Source organism: Podarcis liolepis (assembly GCF_965112155.1).
Source record: "Podarcis liolepis genome assembly, chromosome: 1".
Lineage (NCBI taxonomy): Eukaryota > Metazoa > Chordata > Lepidosauria > Squamata > Lacertidae > Podarcis > Podarcis liolepis.
The window spans coordinates 81385303-81407149 of NC_139554.1; the positions used below are offsets into that span (position 1 = coordinate 81385303).

The following is a 21847-nucleotide window of genomic DNA, read 5'->3' on the forward strand; positions in this document are numbered from 1 at the left end:
AGTAAAGATACTATGTTGTTATTGTGACCAAACGTATGAGGTTCAGGAAGGGCAATTTTCTTCAAAGTGCAAATATTTTTTTCTCACATCAATATGTTTTTTTGCAGAGAGAAAAAACACAGATACTCGTCATCAGTCCAGAAAGGCAAGGTTTGTGGGTCTGGTGGAAAAGGCTATTGGACTGCACTTAATTTGCCCATATTTCCACATTTGCCTGTATTTCATCATCCAAAACGTTGCATTGGTGTGCCAGGAGCAAACACCCAACAATCTGCTCACATACACATTATTGCTGGACTAGCTCGGGGGGGACGGGGGACGGGATTAACCATGATGTGGGTAATCAGATGTGGGCGAGACAAAGAGGAAACCCGAAGAAGGAGAATGTTAGCAGAGTCTAGGATTATGTGACGCACCACTGAAAGCAGTCAGCAGCATGCCTGGTATGCTGTGCCTAGCCAAATGCTTGGAGGTTGCCAAAAACCCAACAGCAGCGATCCTCCATTAGTAGGAAATGAGGAGTCCAGCTTGACCAGCTGCCTCAAAACATTATTGCCCTGGAAAAACCTCATATCCTCAATCATACAGATGTCTAAGCTTGGACACATTATTTGGATTAGCACAAAGGGGCAAGTTTCCAGGCTGCACCGCACATCTGGTGGAAAGAGGATAACTAGCAGATCATCTCTGGACTCTTGAAATCTTCTTTCGGGTAACTGAAATGTACAATGCTTGAAGCTGTGGCTTTAGTGTATGGAAAAACAAAGAAACGCGTGGGTCATATGTACCATATGTACACTATATACACAGTGATAACACCAACTTGCAGCTCTCTTTGTTGAGAAACTTGCCAGCTTCGTTCATATCCTGGCAATTGCTAACTGTTATTGCAATGTGCTGCACATGGGGAGTGCTTGAAGACTCTTCAGAAGTTGTTGCCAGTAAAAATGCCATCGCCGGCATTGTGGCTGAACTTAGAATTTGGCTGAATTTAGAGAAGTGGGTGACACTGATCACTTTTCAAAACTGGCAACCCGTTTGCTTTCAAGCAAGATTCTGGACATTGGTTATCACTTATTAAAGCTTGGTGTGCACACTTCCTTCCCACTCTGTGCCTTCTGAGACTAGCCCTTCTTTATCCAGAAGCAAATGCAGGAATCCAGGAACTTCCAGGAACTATCCAGAAGACAACAACAGTCTCATTCATTATGTAGTAGAAAATAAAACTCAAAGAGGGCTGGATTTAACTAACAAGTTAAATGCAAGGACTTGCACTAGTACAATGGGGCTTCTCCCCTCTCCTCCCTCTATGTACCCCCATGCCCCCCCAACTGTCTCAGGAGAAAATTAAGAGAAGCTCCAGAACGGTATGGAGTGGGGAGGAATGATCCTTCAGGCAAGCAGAAATAAGGTCTCAGGGCAGGTAACAGCAATTTAAAATTCAGTATTAAAACAAATTTAAACAAACAGAAGTCACAGAAAGAGTGTCACTCTAATCCCATTTTATCTTTTCCTCCACTGCCATCCAACTCTTCTCAGATGGGCAGTGTATTAATAATAAAATAACAAATTATTAAATAAAATAACAAATTGTTGTTGTTGTTATTTGTTACATTTCCATTATTAATGCTAACAAATAATAAAATAATAGTAAGGTCCCAAACCCTGGCCCCTTCCTATCCCTGCTTTGCCCATCCCTTGAAGATTCTAACTTCTCTGGACAGGAGCTACATCACTTTTCTTTTCCATAAAATGTTCAGCATACTGCTGTTGCTAAGTAAAATGCAAAGCAGCAGGAGGAAATCAAATTAGAACATTGCAAATGTTCTAATTACACAGTACATAGATCATTATCTTATAAATGAAATAACACACTGGGTAGAGACCCCTTTCCTTGTTGAAATGACCCTTGTGTTAAGGCAAGAAGTTATAGCATGAAGTTACTTGCATGAGCAGAATGTGTGGGACAGTAAGAGGTGCGCATATGCACCAGAAAAAGTTTGGCTGGCATGTGCTGATCTTCCCAAGTTTTCCATTTATCACCACCCTGACCTCTTCAACTTAATGCTACATAAAGAATCTCACCCTTCACTGCTCAAAGGAAAAAGCAACACTTATTTACCAGGTTCCTTGTAGCTCTTACGTATTTTCTACTTACAGCAGTACAGTTGTGTTTTAGAGGCAATTAGAAATCCAGCCCAACTTCGGGTTTCTGCTAACTCAGCACAAGGTTAGCTGAAGGAAGGAGGGGGTCCCTGTCATTGGGCTGGCTTTCTTTCCCCAAATATATACTTCCTAAGGGGAGTAAGCCAGATGTTTAAGGGAGTTTTCACACACATTTTAAACTTCTGAAGCTGGATTGCTACGGTGTGTGTCTTTGACATTCAATAAGCAAATGTAGCAAATACAAAAACAAATCCGGTTGTCACCCAGCCACACTTTTCCTAAAGTCTACACCTCTTTGCCCTGTTTTCAAATTGGTCTGGGGCTGGGTATTCCCACTTGTGATTTTTGCCTGAGATTTTACTTGGGGAGAGACCCCTGAAACCCCACGTTTTCCCATTCATTATTCCTGAAATCAATAGTTCGCTTTTCATGTTGTTTCCACCTTCAGCTCCACCCACCTATGTCAGAGTCAGAAAATCAGAGAACCTGAGAATCAGAAAACCGGATAATCAGGCAATCATTTGGCATCCACAAAAGGAGCAAGGACCCTTTCGATACATATTATTGTAGACAGAAAATAAAGCTGGTTTTGGAACCATCACAACCAATCAAAGCAAACAAGGGGAACATGCACATGTTTTGCACATATATCATTTGATCACAATTCTATACGAGCACTAAACAAGGAAAAGTAAAATAAAAAATTAAGCATGCAGAGAAAACCAGAAGAGTGCTGCTCAAAGCTAGAGAGGCAACTAGAAAAAATTATCCTACAGGGGCAGGGGCATAAAGAAGGAAAGGAGGTGGAAGCAGACTGCCCCAACACAATTCCCAGGTTGAGAATAGGGTTTTCTGTGGATTGATGCCTGTTCCAATGAAGTAGTAAATAGTGGATTTTCCCAGGGAAAGTGGAAGGACAAAAAACAAAAGCAGAACACCTCTCTTGGACCCGTGATAATAGATTGATACAAAATACTAGAAATCACAGGACAAAGTGTGGATGGACTCTAAGTGTCATGAACTGGCAGGCGATAGGGAGGAGGAAGAGGATCCTGACAAGGGGTGTAGCCAGGACTGGGCACATCTGGGCAAGCTGGGGATGGGGAAGGAAAAGATGGTGTAGGAAGTACTCACGGGGTGACGGAGGATGGCAAGGAGGTGAGGGTCAGTGCACAGAAACCAGAGCAGCAGGACCCCTCACCAGAGCCAGGGGCCCCCCGTCTCCATGATCACGGCAGGCTCGGAGGAATAGGGAGCAGGGGGGGGGAGATGATCTTGGTGACTGAAGCAGGCAAGGACCAACAGCCCAGCTCACTAGCTGGCCAGGTGGGACTCGCTAGGTCTGGGAGAAGGTGTGTGATTCCTCAGCTGGAGCAGGTGAGGGTCACGTGACTCTTTAAGCCCAGATGCTGCTATCAGCATGCAGAGTAGAAAAGGGCAACAGGTGCTGTGTCTGCTCAACTGCCCATGTTGATGGACCTTGACTTGGATGCCTCTGGACCTCTCACGGGACTGTGCTTGCGAGGGGCTGGCCTGCAGGTGCCCTGATCCCTGGGTCGGCTGCAGAGGCAGGAACCTAGTCTGACTGAACTTTGGACTTGTTGGCCTGCCAGACTGCGTGCTAGCATCTGCTGTGGGATTGTGCCCTCCAGCAGAACATGCCGCCAGGTACCCTGTGGTTCAGGGCACTAAGAAAGATATCAGCTTTCTTTCTCAAGTTGATGATAATAAGTAAAAGATGCCGGCTTTGCTTTTCAAGTTCCATTGCACCTTTCAGAGCATAATGTTTTTTCTTATCATTTTTACTTCCTCCCCCCCCCCCCCACCGACTTCTGCTGCATGAACTAGACTGAAAGATCGCAAAGTGCCATGTACCATGGGACTGGACAGAAGAGCAGAAGAAGTCAACTAGATGTCTATTGGCCAACTAGATGCCTATGGGAAGCCCCAAAGCGGCACTCTCCACACTTGCAATTCCCGGAAACTGGTGTCCACAGGCATATTGCCTCTGACGGTAACCTTAATCATCTCACATATCCTTGCTTTTTATCGTCTTCAGTATATACTGATGCCACACACAAAATGGATACCTTTCTGCTGTCGCCGTGGCTAGAGGTGGTTCTTCTTTGCTACACTACACATCTTTTGCATTTCCCTGCTGGAAATGTAGTAAGACTGACACAAGTGATCAAGTAGTTCATAAGGACCACTTTTCTTCCTCTGCCTCCAGCAGCCCCATACTTGTGGCAAATGAGTCATCCGACTCGCTCACCACAAGCAGATGCTACTACTTTGCGGAACATTATCAATTTCCTCGGTGTGGGTTTGAGTGGTGTCGTGCAACGAGACCACCCATTTGTCACAACCAGAGCATAAAAGTGAAGAATAATAATAGCCGCCCCATATGCATCAACCCTAACAGCAAGGATAACTCACACAAGGATTTTAGAAAGTACATTTGAGCATGGAAAGTTAAGGCAAGGCAGAGGAACATCAGGAACACGGACTAGAACTCACCTTTACCTTTTCCTTTTCCGACGGCTGCGGCCTTTCTTCAGCTCCACTTCCACCATCTCCAGATATCTAAAGAGGTTTTTGTTTAAATGAAAGATAAAGGTAAGCAGAGGATGAAAATGAAGGATGGTTGCACTCACTTGATTAATGCATTCAGTATAGTCAATTATTTCCCTGGGGAAAAAACCCTATGAAAGTCTGCAGAAAACTAATCCTCAAGTCACATTCAGCTATTGTGAAATGGTGTCTTTTCTCAACATTTATGGAATCCTTTTCTTCTTACAAGCTTACCTCTTCTCCTAAGTGGGCAAGGGGGGTCTCTGCTATAGGCTTGTATCCCTACCAACCAGGTTAAATCAGCAGTGGCAGGTGACAAGAGTTTTTTAACTATTCTCTTCCTATGGCTCATCCTCCTGCAGGAACCCACTGACATCAGATGTTTCTGAGCTTCTGGAGGCAAAGGAAGATGGTTTTTTCAAGGCATTTAACAGAATGGTTTCCTAATTTGCTTGGGTTTTATGATAAAATATCTTAGTGGCAGATACAGTCTGTTAAACTTGTAAGCAGCCTCTCTTTTAAAGAAAAGTGGCATAGAAATTCATTAAACAAACACCACTGCAGTCTTGCTCTTTGTTGACTTTAAGATGAGAAATATTTTAACTGGTCAATGGAAATACTAACAAGTGAGGACCTGGAAACCAAATCGTTTAATCCAGTGAGCACACTGCTTTCTATGTCCTAATAAGAGAGTAGAAATTTTCAAAAGGGTCCTCAAACTCTCAAAAGCACAAGTCTTCTGATTTTGCAATGACTTCCTGGGATTTGTGAATCAAGTCCCAAGAGGTTCCTCTTCACAGTAAGAGGAGTCCCAAGAGGTTCCTCTTCACTTCCTATACATTATTCTGGGATAACAACTCCTTAATTTACTTCATCCTTCTCCTTCCATGTAAGGAAGGTGGGTCGTTTTGACTATGAGGGAGGCACACATACAGTGATAGCTTGGTTTACGAACTTAATCTGTTCCGGAAGTCCATTCTTAAACCAAAGCATTCTTAAACGAAGGTGTGCTTTCCCATAGCAGCAGGGGACTCAATTTACAAATGGAACACACTCAACAGGAAGCGGAACATGTTCTGCTTCCAAGGCAAAGTTCACAAACCAAAACACCTACTTTCGGGTTTGCAGCGTTCTTAATCCAAGTTGTTCATAAACTAAGCTGTTCTTAAACCAAGGTACCACTGTACCAGAAAGAATGCAAAAGGGAGAAACTAGTTCTCAAAATTGCCAATAATTAAGGTTTATTACAGCTCAGTGCATTTCAGAACAGAAGTTCCTTCTTCAGGAGTTAATTTAAACTTCTGCATTCTATAGACTATCCAGAGCAGCTTGCACAAATCCTACTGCCTATCTGGCACCATGCGGTCTGACTTTGTGGTGTCAGATAAACCACAGCATTGTGAGAGTCTGCCAAACAGAGGGTTTATTTATTTTTTAGTGCAGTTTATAAGCCTGCCCTTTATCACATAATCCCAGGACAAGGTATACATCATAAAGGTAACAAAGAAATAGGAAATATAAAACCATAACACATACACACAAAAACAATGAAAAATAAAAGCAAGGTGAGACTGGCTAGCCTCTTACCACACCCTCCCAAAAGCCTGGCTAAAGAGGTATGACTGCAGAAAATACTGATCTAGACTGATTATTGATCTGCCACAAGGAGAAGATTGAAAGTTTCCACTTCAAATTAACTGCAGTTTAGCAAGTTATCTGAATCCTTTTTTTTTTTTTATAAATGCTTTTTATTGTATTTCCTTCATCACATACATCCAAAAAGGCACATCCAAAAGGAGACATTAAAAGTTAGACATTAAACATTAAAAGGACATTAAGTAGAAAAAGAAAGAATAAAGAAAAAAAAAAAGGAGCAAAAGAAAAAAGAAAAGAAAAAACATGTACCACATATTTACATCGACTTCCTTCCCTCCTGATTTCGGGTTTCTACTTTTGATAAATTCATCTTACAGCTGGTGTTAGTTTATGGTTTATAACATCGGAAGAGTTAAATCAAACCTACTGCAGTTGTTAGGTTACCAGAATCGCCTTCAATATATACCATAAATTTATTCCAATCCTCTTTTAACTTTGTACCTTTTTGATTTCTGATTCTTTGCGTCATTCTTGCCAATTCTATAAAATCATATAACTTCAGTTGCCAATCTTTCACCGTTGGTATAGTTGGGTTTTTCCAATTCTGGGCAATTAACATTCTAGCCGCAGCTGTTGCGTATTGGAACAGGGTTTTGTCTTTTTCCGGTATTTCTTTTCCTACCATCCCTAGTAAAAAGGCCTCTGGTTTTTTGGGAAATGTGAGTCTAAATATTTTTTTTAGTTCATCATATATTTGATTCCAAAAATTTTTTATTCCCTCACATGACCACCACATATGTATAAAATTTCCTTCATTTGTTTTACATCTCCAGCAAGCCTTGTTACCGGTCTTATACATCCTATTTAATTTTTCTGGCGTTAAATACCATCTGTATATCATCTTTTCTAGGTTTTCTCTAATTGCTACACTTGCTGTAAATTTTATTCCCTGATTCCATAATTTCGACCATTTCTCATATTCTATATTGTGCCCCAAATCTCTCGCCCACTTTACCATAACCTCTTTAATTTCCACATCTTTCGTATCCTCTTCCAATAAGATATTATACAGTTTGGATAATAATTTAGATTTGCTTTCAATTATTTCAATTTGGAATTTTGATTTCTTTTCGCTCATTCCTACTTTTTTGTCTTCCGTCCATCTTGCATTAATTTGATGGTACTGTAACCAACCCTTTAGCTTTCCTTTCAGTTCCTCGTATGGTTTTAATTTCCAGTTTTCACGGTAGCTTATCAGTAAGTCTTCATATGTTAGATTTTTCTCTTCCAAGTTTGATTTTTTAATTGATAAGATATCTATTGGGGACAGCCACCAGGGTGTTCTTGGTTCCAACAATTTTTTATTTCTTTCCCAGACTTCTGAATCCTAAACTGTTATCTGAATCCTAAAGTTATCTGAATCCTAAACTGTGGTTTATCTCAACTATTTTCTGTGAAAACAAAAAGTTTCATAAGCAATAGTTTTTGACTTTGGCTTGTTTCCACTAACCATAGTTAAGATTAACCACATCTTCTCATAGTGCTAAATTATGGTTTAGTAGCAGTATGTCTGAACCACCCCAATATACAACAGCTTTAATATGGTCAAATCCTGAGCCACTTACCATATCAGAATCACTTACCATGTCAGAATCATCATCATCTTCCTCACACTGGACATCAGCTGCGTGAGGATCTCCTTTCACTTTCAATTCTGCAATTACACCCTACAAAACCAGAAACACAGGCATCATTACATTTTTGGCTTCCATGAAGCAGAGAGCACCACGCCCATTTGTGGGGGGAGTACAACCCTGAGGCCTGGCACCCTAATGATTGATTACATTTCCTACTTGATTATAAGCCAAGACTCCTTTCCAACACAGACGCAGCTTGCTCATATTTCCAATGGCAATGGCTCTGTTTCACAGAGTCCCCCTGGCACAAGCTACAATGGTTGTTGTATCACTTCTAATTAAAGCGAACAGTTCATTGATCTCTCATGGTAGACCAGAGATATCCCACCTACGCTGATCAAAACTTTAGCATCCAATGTAAATTATTTAAGGCAGGAGAACAAAAACCATGTGGGAAGGAGGTTGGCAAGCAACGTCCCTTGTGGCAGAGAGATGGACTTTATATTTCTTTCTGGTCTCTTCAAGATCTATGGTTCTTTCTAATAAGGTTCTTGGGTGGTCAAGCACACAGATTCAGCATTCCCAGCACCCACAAGTCTCATATGAACTATCATTTTCCCCCTGAATCTTTGCAGCCTGAGAAGCAAACCAGCAGCATAATGTCTAGTGTGACAACCCGACACCTGAATGCTACAATGTACACACCCGCCTTACTTGCCTCAGATACATTCCAAAGGCTGCTTCGTGTTTTGCAATGCTGATCAGGAGCAGCTGTGGGCGTGTAACATCCTAACCACTTAGGTCCTGGGCACACATGCAGATCTTAGGAGTTAAGAATGGACTAAAAGACAGTTTCATTCCTTTATGGTCTAGTTTATAAAAGCAGTTTTAACAACTTTGTTTCATCAGTTTTGACAGATTGAGAATTACGAAAGACAGAAAGACAGAAAGACAGAAAGACAGAAAGACAGAAAGAAAGACAGAAAGAAAGACAGAAAGACAGAAAGAAAGAAAGAAAGAAAGAAAGAAAGAAAGAAAGAAAGAAAGAAAGAAAGACTGACTGACTTCTGGAAGGAACGTTTAGAGGAGAAATGTTAACATTTTCTGTCCCCACCACATACTCCTACAGTGAAGCTGATGCCCATTCACCCAGCTCACATTTGTCAGAATCCAAAGCAAACCTAAATATTTTAAATATGTGGGGAGACACTGGCTTTCCCCCTTAAACAAATATGTGACGTGTAGGCTAACTGATGCCCATAACTGAGTTTGAGATAAAGCTACACTTCAAATCAGGCTGATGGGTACCACTAATAATTACACTGCAGTGTGCCCACTGGTTCCTTGCTTGAGTTGAACCTTTGCTCTGCAAGCAAAGAGGTGATGACTTGTTCCTATGCAGCCCTATAATGTGATTCATATTTTGTGATTCATCAGACAGTTAGACAGACAAAGGGGTGGCTTTTAGGCAATGTCAGTTCTCCAGAGCCAAGGGGTGGGGTGAGGGATGCTTCTTCTCCAGGCACAATTTAAAAAAGATCATCTGTTAGATGAAACATTACAGTGGATCCATTCCATCTGAGTTTACAATTTGGAAGGAAGCTGAGAGCACAGCGTGACCATCAGCCAACAAGCTGCCCCTTAAATCTAACAGAACATTCCTGCTCCAGCCTGCCGACTGAGCCAATTTAATGGGGGTCACTGACAAAAGCCACAGAGGAGGACAAGATAAAGTTTTTAGCCAAAGTTCTATGTGTGCAGCTGCCCCTTCAAAGCTATTCTGCGGTAGACTCTCAAAGGCTTTTTCATAGCACAGAGAGCATGCAAACAGGAGTGATCTCCCTGCCATCTTCCTTATTCCATGTTTGCAAAAGCCAAGCAACTCCCTCATTTGCAGGAAAACAGCCTGTCCCGTAACTCAAAAGCATATTTCAGTAAACTGTTACAAATGCATGCACCCACACACACATTCTCTGCTTTAATTTGTGCAGATCACCTTTGCTTCCCTCAGCCTCTCTGGTGGCTACTGAAAATGCTTACATAGAGATTGCTTTCAACAAAAATTATGAACATTTAGGAATAGCTCAGATCAGCAGATTCCATCCTAACTTCTGAGAATTGAAGCAAACCAAGGCTTTTGGTGAACAGCAGACTGATCGGTCTTACATCAGCTAAGAACCAATGACACACGTTCCTTTCTTTCCTGTTCACAAGCAGCAATGGTTTTAACGAGGCATGTGTGGTAAAAAATTAGTTGCAAAGAAATATTGCTAAAAGCTCCAGGTATCTCCACTATCAGTTCACTACTGCCTCTTCACCAGTGATGGCTCAGAGGACTTACAATGCTGAATCTTTCTATTCTCCTGACTTGATGGCTCTAGATGATGGATAGCCAAGGTGGTACCAATTTTGTGGTACAGCAGTGCTTTAATTTGGTCTCGGGAAACCTGAAATCAAATCTCAGCTCAGGGAGCCTCTAGAAAGGAGCAATCTTTGAAGACCCATTTATGCAATGGCTCGATTCAAACAAACATCCAAAGTGTGATTTGGAGGATAAATTGAGGTATAGTGGATGTGACTGTGGTCTAGGGGGTGTTAGAGGAGGCGTGGCACCTCTGATGGGGGACATGATGTCGTCCTTCTGGGGTAGTTTGTCCAACTTGGTCCTCAACCTGCACCCAGTTCTCACCTGCAGCTCCTAGAAAATGTCAGCATGCAACAGCAGCCATACCCGGGAAGCGGATTCAGCTGGCTGGATAAACTACATGAGGGTAGCTGTGGGGTCTCAAACCTTTAGTGAGTTTGGGACTTCCACCGCATGCAAAGACAGGCTCCAACAAACTGAGACCAATCATGGGTCCAACAGTCATAGTATAGATTCTGATGTTGAATACAGTAGATGGGCAGAATTGAAGGAGGCAGTCAACCACTCCTCACACTTAGCTCATATTTATCATTGGGGAGCCAACAGCAGTACTGCCTTTTCTTGATCATGTATGAAACAAGAACCAGCATTCTAAAATGTAAGCACTCTTACATTTAAAGACTGCCACTAACCCTTTCTCCTTGCCTTTTTGATAGATACCAATTTGACACAGCCACGACTCTGGCCCCCTCCCTTCCTTTCCCATACGTGTATTATGCTCCTGCCAGGTAGGAGCAAACATTTCTATGCACAGTGAGATCTTCACCTGGGAGACTGCCAGGCCTTTATGTTCAAGTGCAGGATTTACGTACCTCACCTCACTGTAAATACACTACACAATACATCATCACCTCCTGCTCTTGGGGCAAGAGAGTAGAAACAGGAGGCAGGCAAGGACAGGCCAGAGGCTTCAAGTAGCTGCATGACCAAAAGTGGGGAGAACAGACAAACAAGGTGCTCTTATTCTTAAGAGAGAGCAGTTAAGGACAGGACAGCCTTCTGTGAAGAAATCAGGAAAACAATTTATTGTGATCTCTCTAAAATCCTCCCACTGCTCATCATTCCAATCTTCATTTTGAGGGTGAAGAGAACAAGGAAGCTGCTGGGGGAAACAAGGTGCAGCAGGTATTATGGAGTACATGGGCCAGCTTTGGGTTTCTCATAATCTTTTGCAAAGGGGAAATATTCACAAGCCCCCTTTGATTACCTTTTTGGTATGCTATTCACTGTCTCCCTGAAACTGGTCCTTTCCTTGATATGTAGCATTGGCTAAAACAACCTCAAAGAAACCATCACATGCTTGTTCCAGAAGCAATTTCAGACACGCCATAATATTATAGGCAGCACAATGTTATCAAAGAGCGCATCACACTCAGTTCTGCAGGAATGTCATAAAAGCTTTCCAGATGATGTTATGTAGCCAAATCAAAATGAAGGCAATGTTTCTTGACCTCACTTCTCAGCAGGTTAAGTGTGTTCACCCTGCTTTGCAACTCCTATGAAAACTTGTAACAAGAAAAAGAAAGAGGTGCATTTCATGGGAGAATGGGGCTGAAGGTGGGGTTTTTTTGTGAAACATACCCTGCTGTTTCAAGTCAACACTAGGCCAAGGGCGTTTTAAAATGTATGCCGAAGTCCAAGTTCCCAATTTTTCTTTTAAACATCTGAATTTCAGAGCCTATGTATGGTTATGTTTTCCTGACTAGGATTTAAAGTTTCTTTCTATGCCAAATCCTTGGTCTCAAGAACAGAGAGTGATCAGTATTAATTCCCTTATTTTTCCCACTCTAAAGGAGGAAAATGCTGCCTGTGTTTATAAGCTGTAGAATCTTCTTGACAATCTTTCATCCATTAGCTTTGTTAGGATGCTACTATTTGTTTGCATTCCTGAAGATAATCCACACTTCCTTAGCATTTATTTAGTCTTTACAACTACTGTATACATCTGAAGCACAACAAATTCTTTGCTAAAAGTTCAGTTCAAAACATATATGCCCTGTCTGCATGTAATGCTAAATGATGTTTTAGTGGTATGAAGACAAGCCACAGTGAGCCTTAAGCTCATGTGCACCTCCATATACATCCTCCAGTGTGGCAGTGAAGATGAGATTGGAAGCTTCCAATTCCAGTTTAGGTTAACCATAGCTTAACATTCCATCCAAATCCTAAACTGCAATTAATCTTAACTATTGTTGTGAAACTTAACTATCAGTGAAAACAAACTAGCTTCATAAACTGTGATCTGAAGTTGACTTGTGGTAGGTCAACCCACAATTCACTGTGATGGCATTGTATATTCCAGTTCACATTGGCTCAATCCAGATATAATGACAAACCATGGTTTAACTTTAGCAACAAGCCTGCATGAGCCAATGAGCCACAGGCTCACATGTTACCTGCTTCACTGGGGGGGGGGGGCTAAAAACGTCTATGAACATAGAACAAGCTATGTCTAAACTCAAGGAACTGAGGCTCATTCTAACTGGCATCACACTGGCATCCTGCACAAACTAGTATGAACCCCATGTAGTATTGACTGTGCCCTTCAACAGTGTTAGATGATATGGAATCAGTGCATCAACATAAACATATTACCCTGTAACACACAACACACCAACACTGTGAGGGCATTTCAGGTAGAAATAGAAGCTAAACTACTTCAGGTGGAGGGTGCCAGTCACACCTGAACCAAGTAAAGAGCACACCTGAACCAAAGCATCTCTTATGGAATTAAAGAAACCCTTAACTTTCCAAATGTAGAGTGCTTAAATGAGGCTACACATGCCTTCTGCTGTACCCCAAGTGAAGTGGCAATATCTGTCTTTGTGTGCTGCGGATTCCCTATGTAAGCCTTCACTGGGGTGGGTGTGAATGATGATCACACCCTTTTGCCTCAAATGATTTCATCTCCCTCCAAGCTAAAAGGGGCTCCATTCTCCACACATCCAGAAGAGAAAAGATGGCATGGGAACCTGGGTAGCACCTAACTGGGAAAGAGTCCCTGAGATAAATTTTGTACATTATATAGAGTTGGAATTGTTGCTTTTGAAAGGTAGGTGCACAAAGACTCGAGGTGGGAGGATAAATAACCGCATATTTTGAAACTCTTTGATTTACACCAGATCCACAGTACTCCAAACAACCTCTTCAGAAAGATTTCTAAATGGATAAACATTCACTGGCACAGCTCTAGAGTAAAACTAGTCATCATCTTTCAAAACACGCAAAAACCTGTGTACACTCACAGGGGTCAAGCCTATTTTTGTAGTTTCCATCCAAACCCTGTTGCAGGCCATGGATGACTCTAATCCTCTTCTTGACCCAAGACAACGTTACCCTTAGACTTATTACATGGAATGTTTCCCCATCTGGAGTCTGATTTTATGCTCACAGGCAGGATGCCTGGGACAGGGAGGGTAACGAGTTGTGTTCTCATCGGTCTGTTTTGCAGATGGTGCAAAATAAAAGTTTCCTCCCGATTTTGTTCTTTGAAACAAACCAGAGTTGACACATATTTTCAAAAATCATACTTGCTGGCATTTACTGCTCCCTTGCTCTTTCCAGTAAATAAATGAGTCTCCCATTATGTCTCACCAAGTGTTTTTGTACTGTACTGTAAGAGGAGTCTTGTTGGATCAGACCAACGGCCCGTCTAGTTCAGCATTTTGTTCCCACAATGGCCAACCCGATGCAAGCAGGATCTGAGTGCAAAAGCATTCTCCCCACTTGTGAATGGTATTCAGAGGCATACTGCTCCCCCACAGGGAGGACAGAACATACGTAACCATCATGGCTAGTAGCCATTAATAGCCTCGTCCTCCATGAATTCATATAATCTTCTTTTAAAATCATCCAAGTTGGTGGCCGCTACTACTTCTCATGGGAACAAATTCCACAGTTTACCGTATTTTTCGCCCCATAAGACGCACTTTTTCCCCTCCAAAAATGAAGGGGAAATCGGGGTGCGTCTTATGGGGCGAATGCCTGCAAGCCTCGCACGCCCGGCAGGAGGTCCCACCGGGTGCGCGAGGCTTGGGGCGGCAGCGGACTGCTTGCGCGCACCTAGAAGCTTGGGGCGCGCTGAGCTCAGCACGCCCCAAGCTCCTGGTATAGCGCAGCGATCCGCTAGCCCTGGGAGAGCCCCGCGGCTCTCCCAGGGCTAGCGGACTGCTTGCCGGCACGCAGAAGCTTGGGGCGCGCTGACCTCAGCTTGCCCCAAGCTTCTGGATTAGCGCAGGGGTCCGCTAGCCCTGGGAGAGGCGCCCGGCTCTCCCACGCTAGCGGAGACCTTGCCGGCACGCAGAAGCTTAGGGCGCGCTGAGCTCCGCACGCCCCAAGCTCCTGGTGTAGCGCAGCGCACCTGGGGGGGAAATAAATTTTTTTTCCTTTATTTCCCCCCCAAAAATCTAGGTGCGTCTTATGGGCCGGTGCGTCTTATGGGGCGAAAAATACGGTACCAATGTGCTATGTAAGAACATGTAAGAACTTCTAGTCACCTGCAGCTACTGTTTAACATTCCTCCTGCATTCTGGTAGCAGCAGACTAAAGAAAGTATCTGTTGTGTGTATCCCATATGAATATCCACATCTGTTACTGAGTGGGCAGGGGAAACTGCTCCCCAAGGCAATCTGTGCTGAAAAGCAGCATTTATCACGTTTTCTAATCAGTTGTCAACAAGGCTTGGGTAGAAATACCCCATGCTTTTGTCTGCAGACATCAGCTGTAGAAAATTCTGGCCACCCTCCTCCACCACCACCACCCGCAAAAGAAGAATGCAGCAATGGATTTGATCTCAGTGGGGAGGGCCAAGTACAAATCACAGGGGTCACTAGACTGACAAATTAAGCCAGTGTCTGGAAATGAACTTGATGGTGAAAAATGTTAATTACTTCCCCTTTGTTTTTCACTCTGGATGATACACTGGAATGATTATTCAGATTCGTTTTTAAAGCTCTTTGCAAAGTTAACAAAATAATCTCTTTCCGCAAAAAGAAAGATGGACTTCAGAAGACAGAGGAAGTTGCCACTGTCACTTGTAAGTACTAGCTATAGTCACTTCCATATATTCCTCATCAGATTCTTCACAATGGCAATTCATTGGGTTGGTGTGGTTGTTTTTTTAAAAAAAGAAACATCAAAATATCTTTCAGTGTTCATTGAAAGATGTACATAATGAGCATACGCACCAAAGTAAAATGGGTACAGGCAAAAAAAGATTTAAAAACCACAAAAATCAAAATTTCTACAAACTAACCTGCATTCTGCAGCTGAAACATCTAGGAAATCATATTCAGTAACATTACACTACTGAGCTAACTTTGGTCTACTGAGGCTGCCAAACATGGGAACTAGACAACCATCTGTCAGCTGCACAAAACACACATATATACAGACAGTTCTCCATAAACTGAGATAATGATCATGCATGCTGAATTTGATCTATATATAAGGAAACACACACAGGTTAAGAGCCCCTGGTTAGACTAGAGGCTCTTTTCCATGCTCTGGTGAGGTCCTTGCATGCATAAATAAGAGAATGGGCAAATTCTCATCCCAAAATAAACAGATGCTTCTATAAAAAGCAGTGAGTGATCCCACAACAGATCAATGCCCAGGAGATGTCTGGTAGGCTTGCAAATAAATAATTCACAGGGGAAAACCTCACTATTCTTGTATCTCTGAATTGCCATCTCCTTACTGGGCCTCTTTTCTCACTAGTAAAAGGCAAATGCAGATGGGAAATTAGAGGATGAGGCAGCCTGAGTACAAGAGCAAGGAGAAAGCTCCTTGATAGAAACTTTGGGTAAGCCAACAACATGTCAGTGGATTTTTATTTTTATTTTGCTTGTTCCCACTTCCTTGGTCTACTGAATCACACAAGGCCAAATTATGTATTTCAACACTCTCTGTTCACTGTGAACTCACATCAGCCTGTGACCATTTTCACTGAAAAGAATACCTTGGTCCATGCTCACCTGGTATTTATCGGGATCAGCTCCTCCAGCTTGTGCCACAAAAAGCCCTGAGCCATCTTCCAGCTCCATCTCATCAGGCGAGCGTTCAAAACGGACCCGCTCAAACTCCTCGCAGTCTACGTAGAGAACGACTTCCTCATCCTCCACGCTGATGGCAAAGCGAGTCCACTGATTGACTAGGGAAGGCACTGTGAATGCAGCAGCGGCATAGGAGTTCTGAGAGCCAGGCTCCGTATAATAGAAGATGATCTGCTGTTTTCCATCTTTCACCTCTGATAGCTTCACACCAACATAAATGATTGACTGGGAGGCATCCGTGATAGCAAAAAGGACCCCTGCCTTGTCTGTGGTGGGCTGCACATGGAACAAGAGTGAGAAGTCTCTGTAAAAAGGGCTGGGGAGATGGTAACGTGCCACTTGTCCAGTGTTGGCATCCAGTCCAAACACATAGCCAGGGCTGTTGTCTGGGCCATACACTTTGGTTATCTGGTCTGGTGGGGGATCTCCAATCAGCTCCAAGAGGCCAACTTCTGTGCTGAAGTTTTCTGGTGAAGGGGGAAAAAAGGCATTTCAGAAATAAGCAAGACAGTGTTGTTCAGTACAGTATGGATACATTCATATAGGAGAGCCTTCCAAGTATCAGTGATGTGGCTCAAATCCACATTGAAAGGCAGAAAACTGTGGACTGGACCCAACTAAAGAGTCCCACTAGTATAGGGCCCTCTAGCTGCACAATGAAAATTTCTTGCCCCCTGTGCCCTCCCTAAATCTGTTCCAAAGGGTTGAAAGGAAACCTATATGAGATTTAGGAGGTCCACAGGGAGACAGGGGGGGAGGGGAGAGTTGCACTGTGCAGCCAAAAGTGTATACATTGGCAGAACTGTTTAGCTGGATAACTCCCTATCTCTCAAAAAAATCCTGGAGAGGCAAGTTTGCAGTATGCAGCACACATCACAGTGCAGGTAAGAGTGAACACCTAATAAACATATTTTAGGATCAAGCCTATTCTCTTGACTGTAATTTGTTTTAAATGCTTTTAGTACTGTATTTTTAAATTGTTGTAACCCACCCAGAGACGTCACAGTGAAGGGTGGGAAAGAAATCTAAACCTTCGCCAACTATCTTCAAGGCAGCTTATGCCTCCAGTTGCAAAGCTGAACTAAGGAGCCATTGCACTTACACTTAGCAGCAATAAACAATTCGCCAGAAAGCGTCAACAATGGTGAGCTCAGTGCCATAACTCAACAACTTAAGTCTCTAGGATCCTGAATATTTTCAAGGAATAAAATACTGTATGCTCACAACATTCTGCTTCCAAGTACTTCAAGAGTGTCTGGCTTCAAGTACCTATCTGAGATATTAATTTCAAAAGACACTTTTATGCACACACACACACACAAGAATGGCCTAAACAGATATGCTCATTAAATGCTATATATGCAGAAAGGCATGTATGCATGAGCTCACTACATTGTGCCATGCTTTACTGCATGGAAAACCTGCCATCTTGAGCGAACCAGCTCTATTTTCCTTCTTGGTTTACTTCATGTTTCAAGAACTCAGAACGGCTGTTCAATTTATCACCACTCAAAAAAAAACACACCACCCCAAACAAACTAAACACAGTTCAATGATTTGGTTTTTATTAGGGAAGCTTTAACTAGATGAATAAAGTTGCCTCTGTAATGTTTTGGGGGAGAATTTGCCCTATGACAAATTCCATGATTATTATAGCTTCATAAAAAAAATGTGAAATTTCAAATGGAAGCCTATGGGCAAGCTTTAAAAATGTAGAGTGGTTAACATGAGTTTTGACCTCCATCCAGGGCGGTACCTAGTGGTTGGCTAGGTTGGCCCCCACCATGGGTGGGCACAAAAATCGTGAAGAAAGACAAAGAGAGCCAATGATTGCCTAGGGGGCAAGGGATGGCAGGGGTGCCAAGGGCACAAGAGAGCCTAGGTACGTCTCTGCCTCCATCCTATGCTGTCTTTTGGATTGTGCAGAGAACATTTTACTCATCAGATTACAGTAGCACAACAGCACAAATGCATTAGTTTAGCTGTTCTGTTTTAGTTACCCTGAGAGGTTGCCTATGGCATTAATTTAACAAAGCACAATGGAACAATTAGAAAAGCTGGGTGACTAGGATTACAATAATAAATAACAATTGCACATTCTTATTAGAAATAATAGCTGCTGTGATACACACATGCATCAGCTGAAATCAAAGAAAATGTGTGTGTTTTCTTTAGAACTTTTTCCACTCATAAGTTATTACACTCAAATCAATCAGCTAAAGGTCATAAGGTTAATTGTTTAGCATTCTTCAAACAGGTGACAGCTCTTCAAACAGGTGACAGCTCTACAAAAAGTGTGTGTGGTATTGGCAGTTTTGAACTTAAATGTCAGGATAAGCCCAGCAATAAATGTAGAACCAGGAATGGCCCCCAACCTGTGTGTTTACTGCAGAAATGGGTGTCCATTTATACAGTACACGTATACATTTCACAACTGATAGTACATTCTGTTGTAGCATATTCTAAAACAAATTAAATGTGAATCGGCCCTGACATTCTCTTGACCAAAGGCTCACAAAAACTTGGAGCCAGCAATGCCTTGGAAAAAGCAAATTTAAGAAGTCAGCTGAACAGCCCCTGTGTTCTTCCTCTTTCTAGGCAGCTATTTACATTTCAATTAGATTACTGGTACTTAAATACATAATAAGCCACCCAACCCATGACACGATCCTTTTCTTCAGTGCAATTCAGATAATACAGCCAGTGTATGGACTGTCTACAGGCCTTTCCCTGGCGTTTTTGTGACAGCATGGGCCAGAAGACACAAAGGGCATGGCCCATGATGAGAGATAATGCAAATCATGAATGCAAGTAGCTTAATATGTTGAGAATAAAGGGATGGCTTTAAATCATTTTAGTAAAATACAAAATTATTAGCATGAGTTGTGCCTATGTGCTTATCAGTCACCCAAGTGCTTTTGCTCTCACTCACTTCCAGCCAAGGCCAACACTACATATTTATGACAAACTCCCCCATATTTGTCTCATAATGGTAATGCTGAGACGAGGGGAGAGAAATTGCAGGGGGAAATGCGTAACTGGATGGGGTTTGTAACCCTTCTCCCACCTGCCAGTACTGACTTCTGTAGGCTGCTTACCCTTGATGGACTTTGGGGAAGAGAATAGATCCAGCGTTTGTAAGGGAGAATTGGTAGGAAGAATTCAGTACATAATTAAGCAGTCTGTAACATGTGCATTGTCAACTAAATATTTGGCACGTGGCCCCATTCAAGAGAAACAGCGATGACCCAGGCAGCTAGCTCCTGGAGAGCTGACAAAACGGTGTGACCTAGTTGGAGAAGTTAACTACTACTCTGTGCAGGCTCCCAAACCTCAGCAAAAAGAAAGTTTGTTCTACCGTGAACTCGGCTCTTAGTGAGTTTCTACATCCACAGCAGCAGGAGGCAACACACAGCCCTCCTGGTGTTCAGCCCTCTGTTCTCACAGTGGACAACCAGCGGAAAGCCTGAAAGCATGCCACAATCGCAAACAGCAAGTGTTATTCAGAGGCATATTGCTTCTGGAGTAGTGCACAGCCACTCCCAACAGGCTTCAGCCAAAGTTCCAGGGCATAAAATATAAAATACAATAGCAATGATGAACAGCAGCAGCTAAAAACAACCACACCAGGCAAAATAAAACTGTTTTAGCCGGTGCCCAAAGGGCAAAAATTCCTTCCTGTGATAGGAATCTATCAAGAAGGTCCTCCTTCTCTCCGGTCACCACCCACCTCTCCTCAGATGGTGGTGGTACCCAGAGGACAACCTCTAAAGATGGCACTGCATGGGCAGATTGATACAAGAACAGCTGTTCCTTTGGATAGTGGGTCCCATGCTGTATGAGCCTTAAAAGGGGAAGAACCATGGCACCAGATCGCACACCAATGAGGCGATCTGAAGCAGCCTGCCTCAGGCAGCATGCTCCACAGGGGCGAGGCAGGGAGATCCTGACCACCACAACCATGCTGCCGCCACTGCATCTCCTCTTCTTCTCTTTCAACTGTCACCCTTCTCTGGCCTTAGTGGCAGCAGCTTCTGACTTGGCTTTGGGTAAGCTCAAAGTCAGCCCAAAGTCAAAGGCAAGGAGTGTAGCAGCAACACTCTGCAGAACGCTCCTTTTTCACCAAGTCTCTCAGCACAAAGGGGGCATTCCTGCAGAGCGGCTGGATTGCCCCTGGTCTCCTCCCACACTGCTGGGGCACATGCCTGGATTTGGGTGTGGGGGCAGCAGTGCTTCCTGCCAAAAGGTATCTGTCCACCCCCTGGGAAGCACCTACATTTTTAATTGACATTGGAAGTAGACTGGGAGCTAGCGAAATTCTTGAAGTACTGGCAACATGTGTTTGCAATGGCCAATCCCAGTAAGTAGCCCGCTGTGCTTTAAAATAAGTTAGCAGTTTCCTGGCCGTTTCCAAAGATAGTCCCAAATACACCACATTACAGTTTACAGTAGTCAAGGCAACTTAATCCAATCTTGCCCTGAGCAATTGGTTTGAATACTGCACTTCATTTTTCCTTATACTTCCCATGGATTTATATTTCCTTACTGTTGACATTAAGGCTGAAAATTCAAAGTGAAGGGCCTGAAATAACTCTTGAGGGGCCAGCCTTCTTTCCCACTGTAACGACAGTCATGGCTGCTAGCACTTTGTTTTGAAAACCATGTCTTCAAAGGCAAATGTTCAAAATCCTCTCTCAAATTATTTCCTGTTCCATAGGGATAGCATTTTATTGATTTTCAAGGCTTACATGAAACATACCATAACGTCAGCATCTGTTGCTTTCTGGCAGTGGCTGTCCAGTAGGGATTAATTAACACCAACAACTGGTTCAGTGCTGTTTGGGTTTGTTTGGCTTAGAGGAAGAAAACGTCTTCCCAAACCACAACTGGAAATCCCTTCAGCAAGTCTCCTGCGGCTCTGCAGAAGACTTGAGTTGGAAAACTCATCCTGAGAATGTGAACTCAGCAAAGCCTGGTTCCCTTCCCACTCTAGCCCCAAGAGGATGGATGCCACTCACTGCCATTTTTATCCACTCGTTAAATGAAGGATGAAGATTCACATAGATACAGACATTGAGTTTCTAACTATGCAGAGAGATAGCATAGTTGACAATTACCATCAGGATCAAAAGGGTGGTTATTCGAGAAACTCGAAAAGTCAGTGGACAGATTAAGATGGGGCAGTGAATCCTGAGCAATGGGTAATGAAGTCACCAGCGAGATCTGCCTTTCAAATATGCAGATTTGTATGATGATAATAATAATAATAGTCTTACTCCTGCAATACTCTTCTCTACAAAGTCTTAGGGCTCATCCACATTTACATTTTGCCCTACACTTTCTAGGCAAAGGTCCACAATTTAAAGCTCTGTGTACAAGCACTTTTTTGTTCGCCCTGG

At 42.9% G+C, this 21847-nt stretch overlaps 1 protein-coding gene across 6 annotated transcripts in view; it reads right to left on the bottom strand.

Annotated features, from left to right (window-relative positions):
- Window positions 1-21847, bottom strand: part of COL18A1 (collagen type XVIII alpha 1 chain) — a 152642-nt gene that overhangs the window by 42092 nt on the left and 88703 nt on the right. For 4 of the 6 annotated variants that reach the window (XM_083497809.1, XM_083497810.1, XM_083497808.1 and 1 more), the window contains 3 exons: window positions 16371-16915; window positions 7977-8060; window positions 4684-4749 (listed from right to left, as the gene is read on the bottom strand). In XM_083497809.1, coding sequence (XP_083353935.1) covers window positions 4684-4749; window positions 7977-8060; window positions 16371-16915 — 695 coding nt within the window. The remainder of the gene's footprint in view (window positions 1-4683; window positions 4750-7976; window positions 8061-16370; window positions 16916-21847) is intronic. The other 2 variants (XM_083497811.1, XM_083497806.1) reach the window with 1 other exon arrangement.